Here is a 20,277-nt window from a genome sequence, read left to right as displayed (position 1 = left end):
GGTGCTCCCGGGGATGGAACGGAGAGAAATCACCCTCGCTCCAGGAGACGGGCTAATTCTCAACCCTCAGAGCCAGGGAGGCCAGCAGCCCACGTGGGAAGGTCACCCTCGGCTCCATGCCAAGCTCACATCGTTCTTGTTGAAGTATTTCAGGGCACCCTCTCGTTCCGTCAGCACAAACTTCCGGCTTAAGAACTGTCCGTTGTCCCGCCCACGCTTCCAGAGAAGGCCCTCACGGTATCCTGGGGAAGAGAGAAACAGTCACGGAGGCGCCACCTGGCTGACCCCCCATCTCTGTCCCTGTCCCAAGTCCCCTCCACTGTGGGGTAGACACATCTGAGGGCTGCAGGTGTCAACTGCTTGTCAGCCACTGCCCAGAGAGGCCTTGATCCTCCCGTCAGACCACAAGCTCTGGCACCCAGGCCACCTCTGGCCCAGATCCTCCCACCCGGACAAGCCACCGAAGAAACAAGACCTGGGGACGTAGTTGGGGGACAACAGATTTAAGGATGAGGTTGGGGACAATGGATTGGAGGTGGCCCAAGGCTGCCAGACAAGTCTAATGTCACCGAAAAAAAAAAAAGAGGTTCTCAGGCATGAGAAGGGACAGGAACATACTGAGTTACCAGGCCCACGATGTCAGAGGCCAGAAAGACCCTCCCAGAGCCCTAGGTCTGTGGTGCTGGGGGCTGGCTAGCTCTGGGGACCCGGGTACAGTTCTGCCTCAGTTCTGCTATTTTGCTTTTGGCAAAAAACAGCTACTCTCTCCGAGCCACAGTGGCTCACGACTTTAATCCCAGTCCTCGAGAGGCAGAGGCAGGAGGATCTTTGAGTTCCAGGTCAGCCTGGTCTCCAGAGTGGGTTTCAGGACAGCCAGGGCTACACAGAGAAACCCTGTCTCAGAACAAGGGAGCATCAACAAACAAAGTAAGCAAACAAACAAAAATGGGCACTCGCAGACGACCCAGACTCCCTGCTGCCCAGTTCTGTTGGGCTGGTCGGCCCCAGGCTTCTACAAGGGGCTCTTCTTGACCCACCACCCTGCTCCCCTTCGTGGGACATCCCTTTGTGATGCAGTAACAGTTTCTGGTGAGCCTGCATTGATGGATTCCTGCATTGGTTGAAGTTTCTGGCTGTGTAAGACTCCCCTGCAAGTGGGCACGTACTTGGTAGCCATTTTTCTCCTCTTGGGTGGGCACAGTACAGGGCTTTGCTAGCTCCCTCTTTGCTAGGTGTCAGGGTGGCTTTCGCTGGCCAAGAGCATCCTGGAAAACCTCGACGGTCAGCAGTGTGCTCAAGGGTAGGAGTGCAGCCCTTGTATCAAGATGACACGTAAGCCAGACCCTGACAGCCGGGCCAGCTCACACCAAACTCCCTCCCCCTCCCCTTCCTCCTCCCTGCTCCCCCAGCATCTCCTCCTCTGCTGTCGGCTGCCAGGCAGCCCTGTCCCCATCACCAAACACAAGGGGCTATTTTCTGTGCTCTCAGAGACTATGGCCATAAAAAGACAGCAGTCTGGCGTCAGGGAGGGGGCAGCTGGCGCCCATGGGACTGTCAGTCTCAAGGCATGCCAGAAGAGTTCCCTCCCCCAACTTCTCAAGGGACGGGGCCTCTTGGGGCTATGGAGTGGCTGATGTGCCTCTCTCCCTTGTCATAACCTCGGCAGACAAATCTTTCTGTACTTGGATACCAGGTCACCAAGACATGAGCCCAGTCAGGACCCACTTTGAATGTTTGTTGACTGACTCGTTAAACACCTAGACGGGCAATAAGTCGGGCTTGGCCTTCTTTCGGCTTCGGGGATTAGATTCTTTAGGCTTGAATAGCTGAGCATGGTCTCCAGAAGTGGGGTGTCGGGGGTTGGGGGAGCGGCGGGGCAGCCAGACTGCAGTAGCTCGCCCTCACCCACCAACTCCAGAATGCTTCTCGCTTGCTGTTCTGATCGTTGCCAGTAGGTGGCAGGAGCACATCGGGAGCCACCGTTTCCAAGCTGGGCTGGACTGACCTCTGCTGCCCCTCTGAGGCTCCTGCAGGGCGTCAGGCTTAGGGCCCTGACGCAGTGGGTCCTCTGCTAGGCCAGGTCCATGTGCTGATTCTCCACAGAACCGAACAGCGTTCTGACAAGCCGTCACTGTGCCTATATTTTAGGCCCCACGATGGCAGCACAAGGGATATTTCTGTAATGAAATGACGCTGACGGCATCCCTGGCCTGACCCTGACAGAGTCCAGGCCTCTCCCAGAGCTCTGCTTCCTTCTTGGTCCCATGGGGATCTGGCCAGCCAAGGGCTGACAGGTATCGATCCTTTGCCCAGTCCTACTGGCCTGGCTGGATAGCCCCTGCCCACCATAGCCCAGGGTCTTTGCTAAGCAGTTCCAGCCAGGCTACCCCTCTGGGCACACTTGAGATCACCAGAAGTGACCTTTCTCCCTGAAAGAACTAGCTGGGGTCCTGAGGCAGAGGCTATGAAGTTCAGTCAGCATTGATTAGATGCCTGTGGTTTACATGGCTGGGCCCAGCCGTGGAGGTTGGGACTACTTGGTCCACACCCCACGGGGACGGCCCAGGACACACATCCAGAAGGCTCAGTGTCACACATCCCCGCGAGGTGGAAGTCACCATTCCCTGACACCACAAGCCCACTGCAGACGAAGCACACCTTCGGGGTGACACCTTCCTTGGGGTGACAACATGGAGTCATGGGCGCGTCTGCATAGCTGTGGCTTCCAGATTGGAGGTTTCCTTTTGTTTTTTGAGTTGGAAATGGGGAGCTGGGTCTCACTATATAGCCCAGGCTGACCTTGAACTCATCATGATCCTCCTGCCTCAGCCTCTGTCATGCTGAGGTGTGTATCACACCTGACCTGGGGAACTTACTCTCGATCTTCACAATTAGGAAAGAACCCGGTGTCCCTGGGCTGTGGGACATTTAAGCAACCACAGTGCCCTGTGCTGGGTAGATGGCCCTGCCGCCCGCTGGATGAGCTCCCAGCGGCAAGGCAGCAGGAGAGGGGCTGGGCCCTGGGGCATACCACATTATGCATCTCCTGCAGGCAAACCAGGCTGCAGGGGTGGGGGAAGGGCACTGCAGTATCTTCTGCACTCACACAGTTTCATAACCTGCAAACTTCAAGAACTGCATTCCAAACAGAATATGCAAAGTGTATGTAAATTGTGTGGGATGTATGTAAATTGTGCTTTTGTTTTTAATTCAGGGCAATGAGCGCGTGGCCTTGCTTTGAATGTGGCAGGAGGCTTGCCAAGGTACGAGCCAAGTGGATGTTTCATACTCAGAAATGCTGTGGGACCCTTCTGAATGGGACAGTAGTCATGTTATCTGGCTTCTCCCACTGGGGCATTACCAATGGAAGGTTGGGCACAGAGCCTGGCCTCAGAGACATGAGAGAAACTGAGATTCCATAACCTTACCCAGACTGGGCCAACCACACCCAGCCTCTGGTCTGCCTCTGTTGGCAACTGCACCTATCGAACTATAACTACAGTTCTGGGCATCTGGCGCCCTCTTCTGGCCTCCCTGGACACTGCACTCACATGTTGCAGACACACATGCAGGCAAACCTGCCCAAGAAGTTCAGACTCTGGATTCCCAGGGCTCAGCCACTCCCTGCCCACTGCTCTGGCTACTGGGGCTCTGTCCTGAAGCTCCCTGGGTCCCTTCTGCACCTGTAAGAGAGGCCAAGGGCGAGCTCCAGTGTGCACAGATTTGGATTCTGATTGGCCAGCCTCTTATCACCTCGCAGGGACCTTCCAGCTCCAGGCAGGCCAGAGGGGCCATGTGGATGACAGGGGCTGAGATCGAAGCGTGTGAGTCTTTAGGAAGCTGGGATCCCAGGAGCAGGTGGGCAGTGGGAGACCACCATCCACTCAGCCCTTCTTGCTACTTCCTGACTTGGCTCTGGGAACTCATTCGTCCTCTGTGTCTCCTTGGGAGCTCTTTTCTCTCTGATCAGCCATACCAGGAAGACTTCCTGAATCCAGTGATGGATGGTTGGCCCTCTGCACTGGTCCAGTTGGGGTTCCCTGACCTGAGGTGGGGTCAGACAGGGTTCCCCTTCAGGAGAATGCCTGATACCTTAGCCTTGGTGCAAACGGACACCTCTCAGGGACTGGTTTCCTTGGGACTCCATATCATGTGTCCTCGGTATGCAATGCTCTGGCTTGGAGACTCCCTGGTGCTCTGGTCATACATAGGAGACTTTCTGTATGAGTGTCCCACATCCCTTCCTGTTTACTTCTTCGATTGCTCAATAACCAGCAGAACACAGCCTGGTGAGGAGAGGGTGTTGTGAGCCAGTGCCAGACCATGGCTCCAGCCACTGGGGTTCTGAACTGTATCCCCTCCCCCATCCCCATCTCATACATAAGCAATCGGTCCCCTGGAGATACTGTTCCCAGAGTCACACAACAACTACCAGGAAACTCAGTAGCTGGACGCCATTAGCTGGTCACATGAACAAGGTGGCAGGGGGCTGTCGCTGCCACCCCTCTCTGGGCCTCAGTTCCCTTCATCCAAAGGGTCAGGGCTGAGGTGAAGCTAAATGAGTCAAGACAGCTCCTGGGGTCCAGCAGAGCCACTAGACCTACCTACTGTGCTCAGAGTGGCTGCGGCATGGGGCTCAGAAGCAGCCTGGTACTTGTGAACAGCCTGGTTGATCTCACCAGTGACTCCGCATGTGGAGTCTGCCACATGGGCAGATCCAAGAGCACCATAGAACCAAATGTTGAGACTCTCAACTGGGACAAGCCTCCTCTACACAGAAGACAAGGAAATGGGGTTATCTGAGGCCAGGCATGCCCTACCCAGCTTCCACCATCGTTTCCTCTCTTTTCCTTTCCTTTCCTTTCCTTTCCTTTCCTCTCCTCTCCTCTCCTCTCCTCTCCTCTCCTCTTCTTTTCTCTTTTCTCTTTTCTCTTTTCTTTCTTTCTTTCTTTCTTTCTTTCTTTCTTTCTTTCTTTCTTTCTTTCTTTCTTTCTTTCTTTCTTTCTTTCTTCTAGACAGGGTTTCTCTGTGTAGCTCTGGCTGTTCTGGAACTCACTCTGTAGACCAGGCTGGGCTCAAACTCAGAAATACACCTGCCTCTGCCTCCTGGAATTAAAAGTGTGTGCCACCACACCTAGCCTTTTCGTTTTCTTTTCTTCTTTTCTTTTCTTTTTCCTTTTTCTTTTTTGTTGTTTTTTGTTTTTTGTTCATTTGGTTTTTTGGTTTTTCCGAGACAGGGTTTCTCTGTGTAGCCCTGGCTGTCCTGGAACTCACTCTGTAGACCAGGCTGGCCTCAAACTCAGAAATCTGCTTGCCTCTGCTTCCCAAGTGCTGGGATTAAGGCGTGCGCCACCACCGCCCGGTTCTACTATTGTTTCAGAGGACCTGGCCCCCTCACCTTACCAGCCATGCCAGGGTATCTCACCCTGGCCATCCCGTGATTTAACAATCACTGATTTAACAAACTCTGCTGTGCTGAGGACACTGCCTTAGCACTGGGGAGAACCAAGGCCGGGCAGAGCTCTGCTGCGTGGGGAGCCTCCCCTCCCTTCCTCTCTCCCTCCCTCCCCTCTCCCCCTCCCTCTCTTTCTATTTGCACAGTGACATTTAGGTCAAAGGTCAAGAAGGCAACAGCACCGAGATGTCCCTGCTTGGTACAACCAGGGAAGAAAAGGAGCAACTCCCGGACAGACCCAGGCAGGAAGTCAAGTCTGTTGGAGGAGGTGGTGGCCTGGTCCTGGACAACAAAGGCCATTGTCCTTGTGCCCTGTCGCCCACCCTACCCTGTGAAAAGCAGCCATTGAGGCTTGGCAGGACAGTCTGGGGCAGGAGCCAGAGCCGCTGCCACCCAGTCACTTGCAGGGCAGTGGTGGGGAGGGGCAGGTATACAGCAAGGTGGACTCAGGTAGGAGAGACACACCCACCACCCCGACATTTCCAAGTTTCAGAGGGAGGTTTAGACACTCCAGTTAACAGTGACCTTGGCTGAGGGTTGTCACACAGTGGAGAGTGTGGCAGAGCCCTATGGACACACAGCTCCATGCAATGCTTGTCCCTGTTGAGGGACAACTCCTCAAAGTTTCTGGACCCCTGGATATATCCCGAGGTCCAGGCCACCCACACAGAGGCCTGCCTCCACCTCCTCCCTCCTCAGCCACACAGGCAGACCAGGCATTGGAAAGAATGGCCAGGATAGGGGGGTCTTGACCCAGCAGCCTCTGTTTCTGACAGGACAGGAAATGTGACAGGGGCTGTACGTGAGCCACTGGCACCTGTCTGGTCTAGAACTCCAGGGACTGCCTCCCTTCCTGAAGCCCTGGACGACACTGTCTGAGACCTCTCCAAAACCCAGTTCAGTGGAGCATGTGCTCCAGTGTCCACGTCTGCCTTGCTCAGCCTGCTGCCCCTGTCCAGGGAAGACAGGCAGTTACCCAGGTGACTCCTCAGACCTAGGAGTGTCATCCTGTAATAGGCAGGCCCCTGTGCCGGGCCTGAACCAGAGACAGACGTGATGTCAGCGGACACCTTCGTGCCAGAGACTCTGCTAACCGGCCTCCAGAACAGTGCTTCTCTAGGCTCTGCTGTGGGCGAGCAACACCAGCTCTGTGACAGAAGCCTGGTACAGAAGGCCACTCATCACATCCAAGCTGGGGTCAGCGGGAAAAGAGAAAAACAGACGGTGCGGCTGCTGGCATGGTCGCTCACAGGGACGGGGGGGTCTCAGTCCTGGAAGTGTCTGGACTAAGCCTGGTGTTGTGTCATAGCGGGTGCGCTGCGGAGGGCAGGGCTGTGACAAGGGTACTTCCCCATGCAGAGACTTCACACGGATGACCCCTTGGCCTCCTGCCTCCATGTCCCTCAATGGGGAGGGGGAGGGGTGTGGACTGGATGTTCCCAATGGCGTCCCCATGGCTCCTCGGGCATTGTGGAGGAAACTGTGGTCAGTGTCCTTGCTCAGTGTCAGTCCTGACAGACAGTTCAGGATGTCCTTTGGTCTCTAGCTTGAATGTCACCACAATGTTGTTCATCTCTCTCAGCCTCAGGACGCTAGCTCCCGACTTATTCCAGCTAGTTGTGAAACCCTCAGGGAACACAGATGCACACTCCTCCATCTAGGGCCTCTGCTGAGCTACGAAGAAGGCAGAGACCCCAAACAACTAACACGAGACTCCTACCCGCAGCCCTGATGGCTCTCGGTCCTCAGTGACCATCCAGGGCATCTTGTCTGCGCCTGCTCACAGGCATGTAGGAGACTGACTCTGGGAACCCACAGTTCCCGTTCATTCTGGGCAGGCTTGGGGCCACTCCTCTGAAGAGTCCCGGCCTCACCTCTTTTGAGGCCCCACATTTCCCCTTTCTCCATCTGAGGGGACTTCTGCATTTCCCAAAGATAGGCAGTGGGGAGTGTCTTTTCCCTGAGTGAGAAAGTACTGTTTGGTAAGAGGAGGGGGCAGAAGTGCTGGACTGGGTGACCACACTGGGTGACCGGTGTGGGGCACTTTGCCTAGAATCCCCCAGTAAGGGGCTGGGGGCGTGGCTCAGTGGTAGAGCCCCTGCCTAGAATCCCCCAGTAAGAGGCTGGGGGCGTGGCTCAGTGGTAGAGCCCCTGCCTAGAATCCCCCAGTAAGGGGCTGGGGGTGTGGCTCAGTGGTAGAGCCCCTGCCTAGAATCCCCCAGTAAGGGGCTGGGGGTGTGGCTCAGTGGTAGAGCCCCTGCCTAGAATCCCCCAGTAAGGGGCTGGGGGCGTGGCTCAGTGGTAGAGCCCCTGCCTAGAATCCCCCAGGGAGGGGCTGGGGTGTGATTCAGGATTTATGTAGCATTCATGGGCTCCAGTCCAAGCCCTGAAGAGGAGAGGCAAACGAAAGGAAAGAGGGAAATGAGGCTGATCAGAGCCACCCTGAGGTCCCATCGCCCTGTGGGAAGTATGAGAGGCACATGAGTTGGTGCGAAGAGGAAGAGGCCACTGTAAGAGCAGCTTGGGTGTGACAGAGACATTTGGGGACCTGAGCACAGAGACGTTTCAGGTCCTCTGGCTCCCTATGGGGCTCCCAGTGGCTTTCTTACTGCCTTGTCAGGTCCTTGAGTGTGGAGACTGTGGCTTTGAGCCTTGATCTTCTGGAAACCACGTTTAGGTGACATGGGGTATGAGGGTAAGTGGAGGGAGGGTAGATTCTGATTGTGTTCCACACACACTAACTTCTGCCGCTAGCCGCTTACAGTGCGAAGCTCTTAAAAGAAAGGGAAGCGGGTACCAATAATCCCAGCTTTCCAAAACCCGGAGCCCTGCTTCCAAAGGAGTGAATCAGTGTGGGCCTCCTGAGTACCTGTCCCCCGGGGGGTCCTACCTGTGAGTCCTTCTGTAGTGTTGCTGGGAGTCTGGGGCATGAGAAAATGGAGAAGCCATAGTCGGGGAAGCTGCTGACAGGCAGGTGCGATTCCTCCTCAAACCCCATTCAGATGCTAGTGTCCAGCCCCGGGCCATTCCTGCCATCCCTAGCTGGCCACCTCCTGCCATCCTTAGCTGGTGGTGATGGCCCTCCATCACTTTAGCTCAGAGCGCATGCCTGAGGAAACTGCAGACACAGGACTCCCAATAGAAGAAGTGCAGACACCTTTCCCTGGTGTCCTCTGCCCATACCTCTACCGTTTCCCTCTGTTCCTCAGTCCCTTAGGCTCCTCACTGCTGAGTTCTGCCTCCCCACACTGCCATGGTAACAGACTCATCCGGAGCAACCCACACCTCCACCGCCTTGCCCAGGTGGCCGCTGAGGCTGCTCTGCTCCAGTCACGCTTAGCTGGGAAGCTAAGGGGAGAGATGCACACAATAGCCGGCCTCACAGCTGAACTACATGTTCCCCGGCCAGGCCTAAAGCACCATGGCTTAACTTCGTCTGCAGAGCTGACTTGTGACCCGCTGAGGGGTGCCCTGAAACTTCTGGGAGGCTGCACCACTGCCATGCTAGTGTTTGCTTGTGTGTGTGTGTGTGTGTGTGTGTGTGTGTGTGTGTGTGTGTGTGCATGTCTTTGTGTATGCATATAAAGGCCAGTGGACAACCTCAGGTGACTCCTTATTTTTTTTACATGTGTTTAATTTTTAACATGTGTTTCATGTGTATTCATGATGGAGTACGGGTGTGTGGCGGTGTGCATGTATCACGGCATATGCGTCCCACAAGGACAACTTGTGGGAGCAGATTCTTCCCTTCCAAGGATCAAGTCTATTCTTAGTGGCAAGAACCATTATCCACTGAGCCATCTCTTCAATCCTGTCATTCTATCTTCTATCTATCTATCTATCTATCTATCTATCTATCTATCTATCTCTATCTATCCATTTTGCAAAAGGGTTTTACTGTGTAATTCTGGCTGGCCTAGAACTCAGTATGTAGATCAGGCTGGTCTTGAACTCACAAAAAACCACCTGCCCCTGCTTCTGCCTCTTAAGCACCGGGCTTCTGGGTGTGTACACTACGCCTGGCTTTATCATTTTGTGATAGTGCCTCTCATTGGTCTGTAGTTCACTGAGGACTCTAGGCTGGTGGATAAGCCCTAGGAATCCTCCTGTCTCAGCACTGAGCTTATAAGAACCTGCTTTAAAATCGTGTATGTATTTGTGTGGGGTGGTATATATAGGTGCCTATAGAGTCCACAAGAGTTAGTTCTAGATTCCCCAGAAACTGGAAGTTGTCAGTTACCCATTATGGGTGCTGGGAACTGAACTCCAGTCCTCTGGAAGAGCAACAAGTAAGGTCTACTAAAAAAAAGAAAAAAGAAAAAGAAAGAAAGGAAGGAAGGAAGGAAGGAAGGAAGGAAGGAAGGAAGGAAAGAAAGAAAGAAAGAAAGAAAGAAAGAAAGAAAGAAAGAAAGAAAGAAAGAAAGAAAGAAAGAAAGAAAGAAAGAAAGAAAGAAAACCAAAAACGTGAGATCTGGGGATCAAACTCATGTCCTCACTCTCAGAATGGAAACACCTTTTGGCTGATCCATCTCTCCATCACACCCATTTCTAACAGGATTCAGAGTGGACCTAGCCAGGGGAGATCCTGAGTGAGCATGACGTCATCATCTCCTGAGCTTTACATACGACCTGGAGATTCCCAGGTCCTCACTGCCCTAAGTGCTCGGTACTGAGACCTAAACACCTGCAGGATACGTGCTAGTCCTCCAGTCTGCCTTGGTTTCTGTGGCCGGCATACACTCCACTTCTAGAATCCAGATCTCTATTCTGCCAGGACCAGCCCAGTTCCAGAGGCAAGCATGTGACCTGGACATCCTGACTTCCCCAGTCATAATGACAAACAAACACATAATCAGTCCAGCCTGACCAATGAGACAACACCCCCTGCTCACCCCCTCCTCCAAGCTCTTGGGAACAAGAGGTCAAATTTGGGCCAGGTAGAGTAAAGCTGTCTCCATAGAGCTCCGACATTAACCCAGAAAAGCAGTACCAGAAGGCAGAGGCACTGAATTCTTGGACATCACCATTTAAACACCTAGATCAAGCCATGCCTGCTGCAGCTGCACTTATAGGAATCCATCCACGTCTGGTTTTGCACCCTCCCCATTAAAACCAGAGGGTACAGATAGCAAACAGCAGAGACAATATATTCAGCAACATTTCCACTACAGGCATTAGGTTACCACCATCTGTAACGGGATCTGATGCCCTCTTCTGGTGTGTCTGAGGACTGCTGCAGTGTACTCATATATAATAAAGAAATCTTTTTTTAAAAATGGCTCAAGAACCGGGCAGTGATGGCACACACTTTTAATCCTAGCACTCTGGGAGGCAGAGGCAGGCGGATTTCTGAGTTCGAGGCCAGCCTGGTCTACAGAGTGAGTTCCAGGACAACCAGGGCTATACAGAGAAACCCTGTCTCAAAAAACCAAACCAAACAAACAAACAAAAATGGCTCAAGTGGGAGCCTGTGATAACCTGTACCTTTAGTCCCCGCACCCGGGAAACAGAAGCAGACAGAGATCTCTGCATTTCAGGCCAGCCAAGGCTACACATGTCAAAACAAACATATTCAATCAATCAATCAATCAATCAATCAATCAATCAATCAATCATTTGTGATAAAGACAAAGAAGCAGGTGGGCCAGGGCTCTGAGTCTGACTGGTGCCTATTCCCTTCCACAGACCCTACGGTGTTACTAGGCGTGACAAAGGCACTGGTGTCTGGGATAGGCAGCCACAGAATTACAGCCATAAGGGCTGAGCACTGAGTGAGGCTTAGGGTGTCTTGGCCTCACACCTACACAGGGGTCCCACTGTGGACACCCATGCTTGGAGCTCCACTGCTGTCCCCAGCTGCTTCCTCTGTGGTGAGCACCAAAGAGTGAGGGAACGTTTATGATACATGACAGTTTTGGGGAGCCCAGCTGTTTTGGGGAGCACTGCCTGAACACCAGGTGGATACAGGTTCTGCAAGCGGGAAGCCATGTGTGCATCAAAGCTCTCTGGGATGGGCATTCTTGGATGTCCACTTGACTACATCTGAAATTAATCAAATCTCAAACCGCTGAGTAAACCGGTCGGGGATTTTTCTCTATTGGACCATTCCAGGTCCACGCTATGTCCGGATCCTTCGAGGTGGATCCACCTGTAATCTGGGCCACAGCTTCGGCTGTCAGTCTGTGTAAAGGACGTGGGGGAAAGAAGCTTGCAGCCTTTGCCTGTTTGCCCTCACTCTTCCTGGTAAGTCCATTCCTTCGCTGGCACCGGAGCCTGCTTCTTTAGGATTCTGGTGTATTCTGAAGACCAACCAGCTCAGGCACCCAGCCTCAAGGACTAATCAACTACCAGATTCTTGGACTTTCTGGTAGTAGACATCCACTGTTGGATTAGCTGGACCATAGTCTGTAAGCCATTCTAATAAATGCCCTTTATATTTATATACAAGACTATACAGTCCCCATACCAGGTTTGAGGTCCCATATGCCAATGGGGTGGCTCCCCATACACAGTGGGGCACATGGGGCAATGCACGTGGCCAAATGAAGGGTTCCTCTCAGCCAGCCCTACCCCGTGAACCCCAGAAAATAAAGTGGTTGTGCTGGCCCTATGCCAGGGCAGAGCCACAGAAGCAGCCTGCCCTTGGACCTCAAAAGCCAGTCAATCAGAAAAGGCCAGAGAAGGACCTGAGAGAGAAGCTTCAGAAGGTGCTTCTGTGTGGTAGTCGGAATTCAAATGGCTCCCTATAGACTCACAGAGAGTGGTACTATTAGGAGGTGTGGCCTTATCGGAGAAGGCGTGGCCTCGTTGGGGGGAATGGGTCACTGTGGCGGTGGGCTTTGAGGTTTCAGAGACTCAAGCCAGGCTCAGTGTCACTGTCTCTTCCTGCTGCCTGCAGGTCAAGTTGTAGGGCTCTCAGCTCCTTCTCCAGCACCGTGTCTGCCTGCGGGCTGCCATGTTTCCTACCATGTTGATAATGGACCAAACCTCTGAAACTGCAAACCAGCCCCAATGAAATGTTTTCCTTTGCAAGAGTTGTCGTGCTCATGGAGTCTCTTCACAGCATTAAATTTCTAACTGAGGCAGATGGGGACTGCTTCAGACTTTTGGAGCTGTCCAGAGAACCACGGCTCAGACCCAGGTCTGATACCCACCACATACCAAATATATAAGCATCGTGATGCTTGGCTAACCCAGGCTGGAGGTCCCACAGAAGCATGCAAAAGACTAATCTCGACACATACTTAATAAATAAGACAGTACTAGCCAGTACTTACTTAGCATACTTACAGTATTACAGTAGTATACTTAATAAATAAGACAGTTCTAGCCAGTAGCCCGTCAAGTGAGCCAGTGATAAGGAGATGAACTCCGAACTCTCAGGCAGCCCTGTCCTCTGCAACACGGTCCTATCAGCCCCTCTCCACAAAGCCCCAGAGCCCACTGGAATCACCAGCATCAGGCAGGCCCAGGAGAGGCAGTGGCCACTGACCTGGCTGTCTCCTCTGCCAGTGTGGGTGCTGGCCTACAGTAGACACTTTCAGCTCCCCAACATAAGCCCACAGCCCCCCAGAGTCCCCTGCAGGGGAGAGAATAGTCACAGGCCCCAGCAAAAGGACCAACTAACACAGGTTTGAAACCTTGAGCCAGTCTGAGATCCTGGGAAGGACGCAGCTCACCTGTAGAGTATGGTTCCTGCTTCTCCACAAGAATGAATTCTTGCCTCTCATACTTGGCACGGATCCACTGCTCACGTAGGAGTCTACAAAGAGAGAGGGGACTCGGATGGCTATCTGGACCCCAAGTTCTGGACAGAGAGCCACCATAGATAGTCCCAGCTACCCCTGATAACCGACTTTCAGGAACCAGAGGTCAGCATGGGTGGATTCTTGGGCAACTGTCCACATAGGATGCTCTCCATTCTATTCTCAGGAGTCCATGCTACCTACTCTTCCTGGCCCCTCTGGGCCCCCAGATCCTGCTTCATGATCACCAAAGCAGTCAAGTTGGCAGGTAGAGAACCTGAGCTCTGTTCCCCTCAAACACCCCACAGGCCTTTTCTTGGCTCTGCAGCTGACCCTGTGTGTTAACACAATACTTAGAATCACCCGAGAAGAGTCTTCATTCAAAGATTGTCTAGATCAGGTTGGCCTGTGAATGTGTCTATTGGGAATGATGCTTGAAGACCCTGTCCACTTTGGGCGATACCATTCCCTAGGCCTCTGGAGGGTCCTCGACTGTGCAAGAGAGGGAGCGATTCAGCTAAGAGCACCCGGGTTAAGTGAGCATGTCATTTCTGTTGGTTCTTGTCTGCGAATGTATGTGACTAGCTGCTTTGAGCTCTTGACATTGTGACTTTCGTGGTCCGTAACCTGGGATTGCATCCCAAATGTCTTAGTTAGGGTTGCTCTTGCTGTAACGAAAAACCAAAGGAGCAAAAGCATCTTGGGGATGAAAGGATTTATTTGGCTACATTACTGATCAACATTGGTGGAATTCAGGACAGGAACTCAAGCATGGCAGGAACCTGGAGGCAGGAGCTGGTGCAGAGGCCATGGAGGGGCATTGCTTACTGGCTTGCTCCTCGTGGCTTGTTCAGCCTGCTTTCTTATAGAACCCAGGACCCGCCAGCCTGGGGATGGCCTCACCTACAATGGACTGGCCTTCTCCAGTCAGTCACTAAGAAAATGCCCTATAGGCTTGCCTGATCTCAAGAGGATTCTTCCTCTTGTATGACTCTAGTCTGTGTCAAAGCAACATAAAGAACTGGCGGCTGGCACATCAAATAAACCCCTTTCTCCCATAAGTAGTTTCCTGCCAGGTTATTTTTAACACATCAACAGAAATGAAACTGGGATGCCATGTGACCCCTGTGGTTTTGGCCACATCTCCACCTTCCCAAGCCTTACGTCCTGTGTGGGACTTCCCAGTGACAAGCTCTGCTGGACATCCCCTCCCAGAGGCCTCAAGTGCGGTGACTCTGATAATCCCTTCAGCCTCAGCCCCTCATCGTGTCACGCTGGCTTTGTGGCATAGTGTAAGTTTCCAAGCTCAAAGTAGCACCAGGCCCAGCAAGAGTGGATAGTCCCTGAGAAATAAGAGTCCAAGGTTGCCCTCTGACTTCTAACACACACACACACACACACACACACACACACACACACACACACACACACACACACGCACACGCACACGCACACGCACACGCACACGCACATGCATACACACATGCACACGCACATGCATACACACATGCACACGCACATAATACACGCGCGCGCGCGCACACACACACACACACACACATGCAGATATACATCTGACTAGTGGATGTCCCTGAAGTCTTAGGGGAAGCTGTGGGATGAGGGAAAGGAAGCCAGAGACATGGTTCAATCACCAGGGGCCTGACGGCCTCTCTCTGCCCCTAAAGCACTGGTCAGCAGGGCTTCCAAGCCTATCACAAACAAACACAGCCACAGGGCTCAAGCTCTCGTCCACAGTGTCACCATCTTGCCTGCTTATATCTGCATAGGTCTAGTTCCAAAGATGCCTGCCTTCAAGGGTGGTATTATGAGTCAGGATCATGCAGCTTTGGTGACATCCGTAGGGCCCTCCTGTGTGCTTGTGGCCCGGGAGGAGCCAGCCCCTTTCCTGGTTAAGAAATTCTTTGGGAATGTGTCTACAAATACCCACTGTGAGGTCTCAGTTGACCATAATTACTATGACCCTGCCTGAGTCACGAGGCCCTAACCTAAGACCTTCCGTATCAGGAGGGTCCATGTGTTGGATATCCCACATGTTACTCGTGCTGAGAATAGGCCAGCACAAATACTCCACGTGGCTATGAGGAAGTGAGGTTGGTACAGTGTGGGGAGGGTCAGAGTGGAGCCCACACAGAAGCCCAGGGATCCCTGTCCCAGCTATTGAGTCCCCCATATCCAGGAGGATCACACCACCAGGCTGCAGAGGCCTCAGCATCACTCTTCAGTACCCCAGAACCATGATACATCCTTGGCGGCTGCTGCATCTGGATCCAGAGGCATCAGAGGCATGGTAGATGCATGGTAGTGTGCCTCTGGGGTGGTTTGAGTGAAAATGTGTCGAGACTTGGTCTTCAGTAGATGGAACTGTTTGGAAAGGATTAGGAGGTGTGGCCTTGTTGGAAGAGGTGTGATATTAGGGGTAGGTTTTGGGTTTTCAAAAAACTCAGGCTCTTCCCAGTTAGCTGTCTGCCTCCTGTTGCTGCTCCAGCTGACTTCCGCTGTGCCGTGGTTCCACCATCATAAACTCTAACCTTCTGAAACCTTCCAATTAAATTCTTTTTGTAAAATAAGTTCCCTTCATCATAGTGCTTTATAACAGCAATAGAAAAGGAACTAAGACAGAAGTTGGTACCAGGGAGTGGGCTATTGCTGTGACAGACTGAATCAAGTAGAATTTTGTTTTGGGAGGAATGTGAAAAATATTGGGATTTTGGGCTGGGAAAGCTGTTACGCACCGTGAGCAGAACTTATTGGGCCATCCTAGTAGAAGCTTAGAAGATGGTAGTGCTGAAAGCAATGTGGACTGTGGAGATCCAGCTCAAGAGGTTTCAGATAGGGGTGGGGGAGGGCAGGGGATCATTATTAGCCACTGACCAGGAGACCATTCTTGTGATATTTTTGGCAAAGAATTTAGGTATCTTCTGCCCTTATCTTAAGAATTTGCATGAAACTAAGTTAAAAAATAATAGACTGATTTCTTTGGCAGAAGAGATTTTAAGACACCTAATGGTGACTCTGGCAAGGGGTTGTTAGTACTCAGTGTTACGCGGGTCTATAATGAAAAGGAGCAAGTGGGGCAAAAGGAAATACAAAATGCACAGAGAAAGGACACCAGGAAATTAATGTTGGAGCTGAGGGCTGCACAGAGATGAGGGGGTTAAGGAGAGACCTTGATCTTCATTTCAATAAAGGGAGAGGTACCCTCAAGGCAAGATCCCACCCGGCTAAGCTCCCAACTTGTGAAGAGAAAAAATCTCAGGAATTTTCTGCTTCTCAAAGCAACAATAAATAAAACGGGGTGCAAATGTTATCCAAAAGGAGCCAGGCAGGGTTCACCCCAAGCAGGCAGCTGAGCCCGGCAGCGTTTTGCAGTGTGGTTCTGGCTTCAGAATCCAGAAGGAGGGCTGGAGAGATGGCTCAGCAGTTAAGAACACCAACTGCTCTTCCAGAGGTCCTGAGTTCAATTCTCAACAACCACGTGGTGACTCACAACCATCTGTAATGAGATCTGATGCCCTCTTCTGGTGTGTCTGAAGAGAGCAATGGTGTACTCACATACATAAAATAAATCAATCGTTAGAATCCCGAAGGATGGATTGGTAAAGGGCTTGTGAAATCTTTCACAGTTAAGGAAAGCTACTGAGGCCAGGTGTGTCAGGGGAGTCCCTGCATGGAGGTCCTGAAAGGCCATCGTGTAAGCTGTGAAGATGAAGTCTGGGTTGTGTTGGAGACCTGTGGTGGTGGAGATTCCAGAGCTGTGGGATCTCTTTCCCAAAGAGAAGCGCAGAAAGGGAGTGGAGCAGCCCATGAGAGAGAAACATGGTGGTCAGCAACTCTGGGAAAGAAGAAGTAGCTAAGCCCTTAGACGTCAGTCACGGAGCTACAAAGTTTGGAGTTTGCCTGCTCTGTTTCGGTCCTGCTCTGGGCCATTATGTCCTCATGACGCCCCTGTTCCTCCCTTTTTGGAATGGTAACGTATATTCTGTCCCGTTGTATGTTGGAAGCTTTTGATTTATAGGAGGTTACAGTTAAGAGATTGCCTCGAGTGTCAGAAGAGATGTTGGACTTTGAACTCTCGAATGTTGTTAAGACTGTAAAAGGCTTTGGGGACTTTTGAGGCTGGACTAAAGACATTTTGCATTATGACATAATCAGGAGCCTGGGGAGTTGTGTGAGAACAGACCGTGATGGTCTGAGTGAAAATGGCTCCCGTGTTTGAACGACTCGTCCCCAGTTGGCGGAATTGCTTGTGGATCAAGATGTAAACTCACAGTTGCTATTCCGGCGTCTGCACTCTGTCCAAACTCTAACCCTCTGAAACCATAAACTTCATTAAACTCTTTCTTCTATAAGTTGCCTTGGTCATGGCTTCTGTCAAAGCAATAGAAAAGTAACTAATCCATCCCCCCAGGGTGCAGGTCCATGAGGGGACAAATCCCTGCTTCACTATGGAGGCTGCCCTGCTCAGAGTCCTAGGGCATGTCTCCTCCCTGAGGCTCCCAGCGGTTAGCAACCCCTTGGAGACTCTCACATCCCTAGGACAGATATCCTTTCTTATTCTGGGAATACCGCAGAGGAGATGCCACACCTATAGCCTCATCTCTACCCATCCCAGGCTGTGTAAATAGCCAAGGCAGGATTACAACCAAAGTCCAGGTCTTATATGCTGTAGTCCTGAACCTCAGAACAGCCAAATCAGCCTCACTCGGAAACCCATTAAACAAGTCAGATCAAAGACAGGTCATCCATTGGCCTTGCGCCCAACTGGTGACTCAGGCACCCACAGAGAGACCACCGCCTGAGAGCTCAGAAGTGCACGGCCTAGACTGGAGCGACTATAGGAGAAGCTGACCTGGGCCTCAGGCTTGAAGCTGAAGGAACTGGGAGAGTGAATTATCTTTAATATTTAAAGCACTTAGTATTGGACCCAGCTTGCTAGGCAAGGGCTCAGACACAGCAGTATCTATGTCTACTCTTCATTTTCACGGTTCCAATTTGGGAGTTCAAGGAAACTGCATCAGAGCACCATCTGGGTGCTGGGGTACACTGTTGGGGAACCCTAGGATTTCAGTGTGGCCACTGAGTTCCCTCCCCAGTGTGCAGCTCCATCTCACGCCCCACAGGAAAAGTCTCATTTCACGGGGAAGAAGAGGGGAATGTGTCTGCTGACAGAGATCAGAACTCAAGAGCACAGGGAGAAGTCACAGCTAGCATGTCTCCAGGGGCGACCCTCTAACTAAGTTCCTGGTCCAGAGCCTTGGGAAGGAGGGATGGGCGAATCCCCCTGAGCACAGCAGTACCTTCGACCCAGCTTATCAGGGATACAGTTTCGAGGCACAGAACAACCCCCTCCCAGACCTTCCCAAGGCTGGCCCAGGACAGGGTCCTTCCTTTGAAACTCCCATCAGCAGAAGACCACGTGGCTTGACACCGTGCACCTCCCAAGCAATGCAAGATGTAGCGCGCTCTCTCTCTCAAGACACAAAGGGCTATAGACCATAATCGCCACCACGTGTCTTCCTGAATTGGGAGGAGGCAGACCAAGGCTGTGGTTGGGACACCCTGACTGCCCACAACCTGCTCTGACAGGCCCTAGTGATAGAGAGCTGAGGACTTCATTCTTGCACCAGATAGTGCCAGCACGTGGCGCTGCCTCAATTACCCAGCATGCCACATTTGTCATGGGCTTCACGGATCCAGCTATTACCATTTGATGTCACATCTCTGTCACACACTATCCTCAGTAGCAATCCCTGGGATAATGTCCTCAACTTTATCACTGTATGAGCCCCGCACTTTACACACAGTCTCCCTTACCCCACAATGACCCTCGACCCACGCAGACTTACACACAGTGACCCGTCACAACATACACATCACACATTCACACGCATTACACTTCGCAGAGGCTTGCGCCTGCCCTCTTATCGAAGCGCCCACAATCTGTACATGGCCTCAAATACCACCTCAGGTAAGTGATCTCAAGACCCAAGAGACCTTAGTCTAGGATGCTTGTCAGCAGAGAGGGCCTGGTGGTCAGCACCATGTAGAGAGATTTGTCTGGTGCCCTTCTTGAAGCAGGGTGAACCATTTCAGCCCAGGCCAGGAAGCGCTGGCAACAGAAATGCAAATGACCCTGACCACAGAGCAGTCGGTGACAGAAAACCGCATCTCAGAATAGTTGGTTACAGCGTGGTCTGCTTCCTGACCTATACTGAGAGCCTAGCAGGTTGGGAGGCAGATCCCTGTAGGTGAGGGTTAGGTCGCCCCCTCCCCAGTACCCAGGGTATATAAGGAAGAGAGCGGGAGACCCTGAGGCCCGGCGTGGCTCTGTCTTCTCTCTCATGAGACGCTGGTCTGAGAGTCAGGGACCTGCCATGGATGAGTTTAGAGGTGTGCAAACACACAGATAAGATTGCCTGTGGCCTGGCTCCTCGTCTACATAACAGTCCTCAACTGGCCCCAGGGCCTCCTCCTGCCTTCCCCTCCCCCCTCTCTTCTCTCTCTTTCTTCCCCTCCCCCTTCTCCATACACCCCCCACATCCTCCTCCCCCTCCTTCCCTTTCTCTCCTTCCTTCCCTCCCCTCTCCTCACAGTCCTCCTCATTCCCTCTTTCCTTCCCTGGCCCTTTGTCCCTCTCCTAGACCCCTGCCTCCTTTCTCTCTACCCCTCTCCCCTTCTTTCTTCTTACACTCCTTCCCCTCCTCCTTACACGCCTGTTCCCTCCTCTCCTCTCTTTCCTTTCCTCCTCTCTCCTTTCCCCCCTCCTCTCCCCCTTCCTCCTCCTCCACTCCACACCTTCCTCCTTCCCCTCTTCCAAGTCACCTGTTCCCCAGACACACCCCAGCCTCTCCTCTACAATCAAGAGATCAGGGCTGTGACCTCCCTCCCGCTCCTGTTCCCAGACAGCTTCTCCTCTCCCCTTCTCTCCCCTCCCCTCCTCTCCTATCCCCTTTACTCCCCTCCCCTCCACTCCTCTCCCCTCCCGTTCCCTCCCATCCCCTCCCCTCCACTCTCCTCCCCTCCCTTTCTCTCCTCTCCCCTCCCCTCCCTTTCCTT

General features: G+C 52.5%; 1 protein-coding gene and 1 long non-coding RNA gene across 3 annotated transcripts in view; one reads left to right on the top strand and one right to left on the bottom strand.

Annotated features, from left to right (window-relative positions):
* Adap1 (ArfGAP with dual PH domains 1) overlaps window positions 1-20,277 on the bottom strand; it is a 55,934-nt gene that overhangs the window by 7,961 nt on the left and 27,696 nt on the right. For both annotated transcript variants that reach the window (XM_052168128.1, XM_052168129.1), the window contains exons 4-5: window positions 13,135-13,217; window positions 130-242 (exon numbers count right to left, since the gene is read on the bottom strand). In XM_052168128.1, coding sequence (XP_052024088.1) covers window positions 130-242; window positions 13,135-13,217 — 196 coding nt within the window. The remainder of the gene's footprint in view (window positions 1-129; window positions 243-13,134; window positions 13,218-20,277) is intronic.
* On the top strand, window positions 7,378-8,810 carry LOC127672776 (uncharacterized). Its single transcript, XR_007975012.1, has 3 exons — window positions 7,378-7,437; window positions 8,076-8,150; window positions 8,665-8,810. It is a non-coding gene; the product is annotated as an uncharacterized LOC127672776 (long non-coding RNA).

The sequence above is a fragment of the Apodemus sylvaticus genome, chromosome 22, assembly GCF_947179515.1.
Source record: "Apodemus sylvaticus chromosome 22, mApoSyl1.1, whole genome shotgun sequence".
Taxonomy (NCBI): domain Eukaryota; kingdom Metazoa; phylum Chordata; class Mammalia; order Rodentia; family Muridae; genus Apodemus; species Apodemus sylvaticus.
The sequence above is the reverse complement of the archived record's forward strand: the minus strand, read 5'-3'. Positions and strand labels throughout refer to the sequence as shown.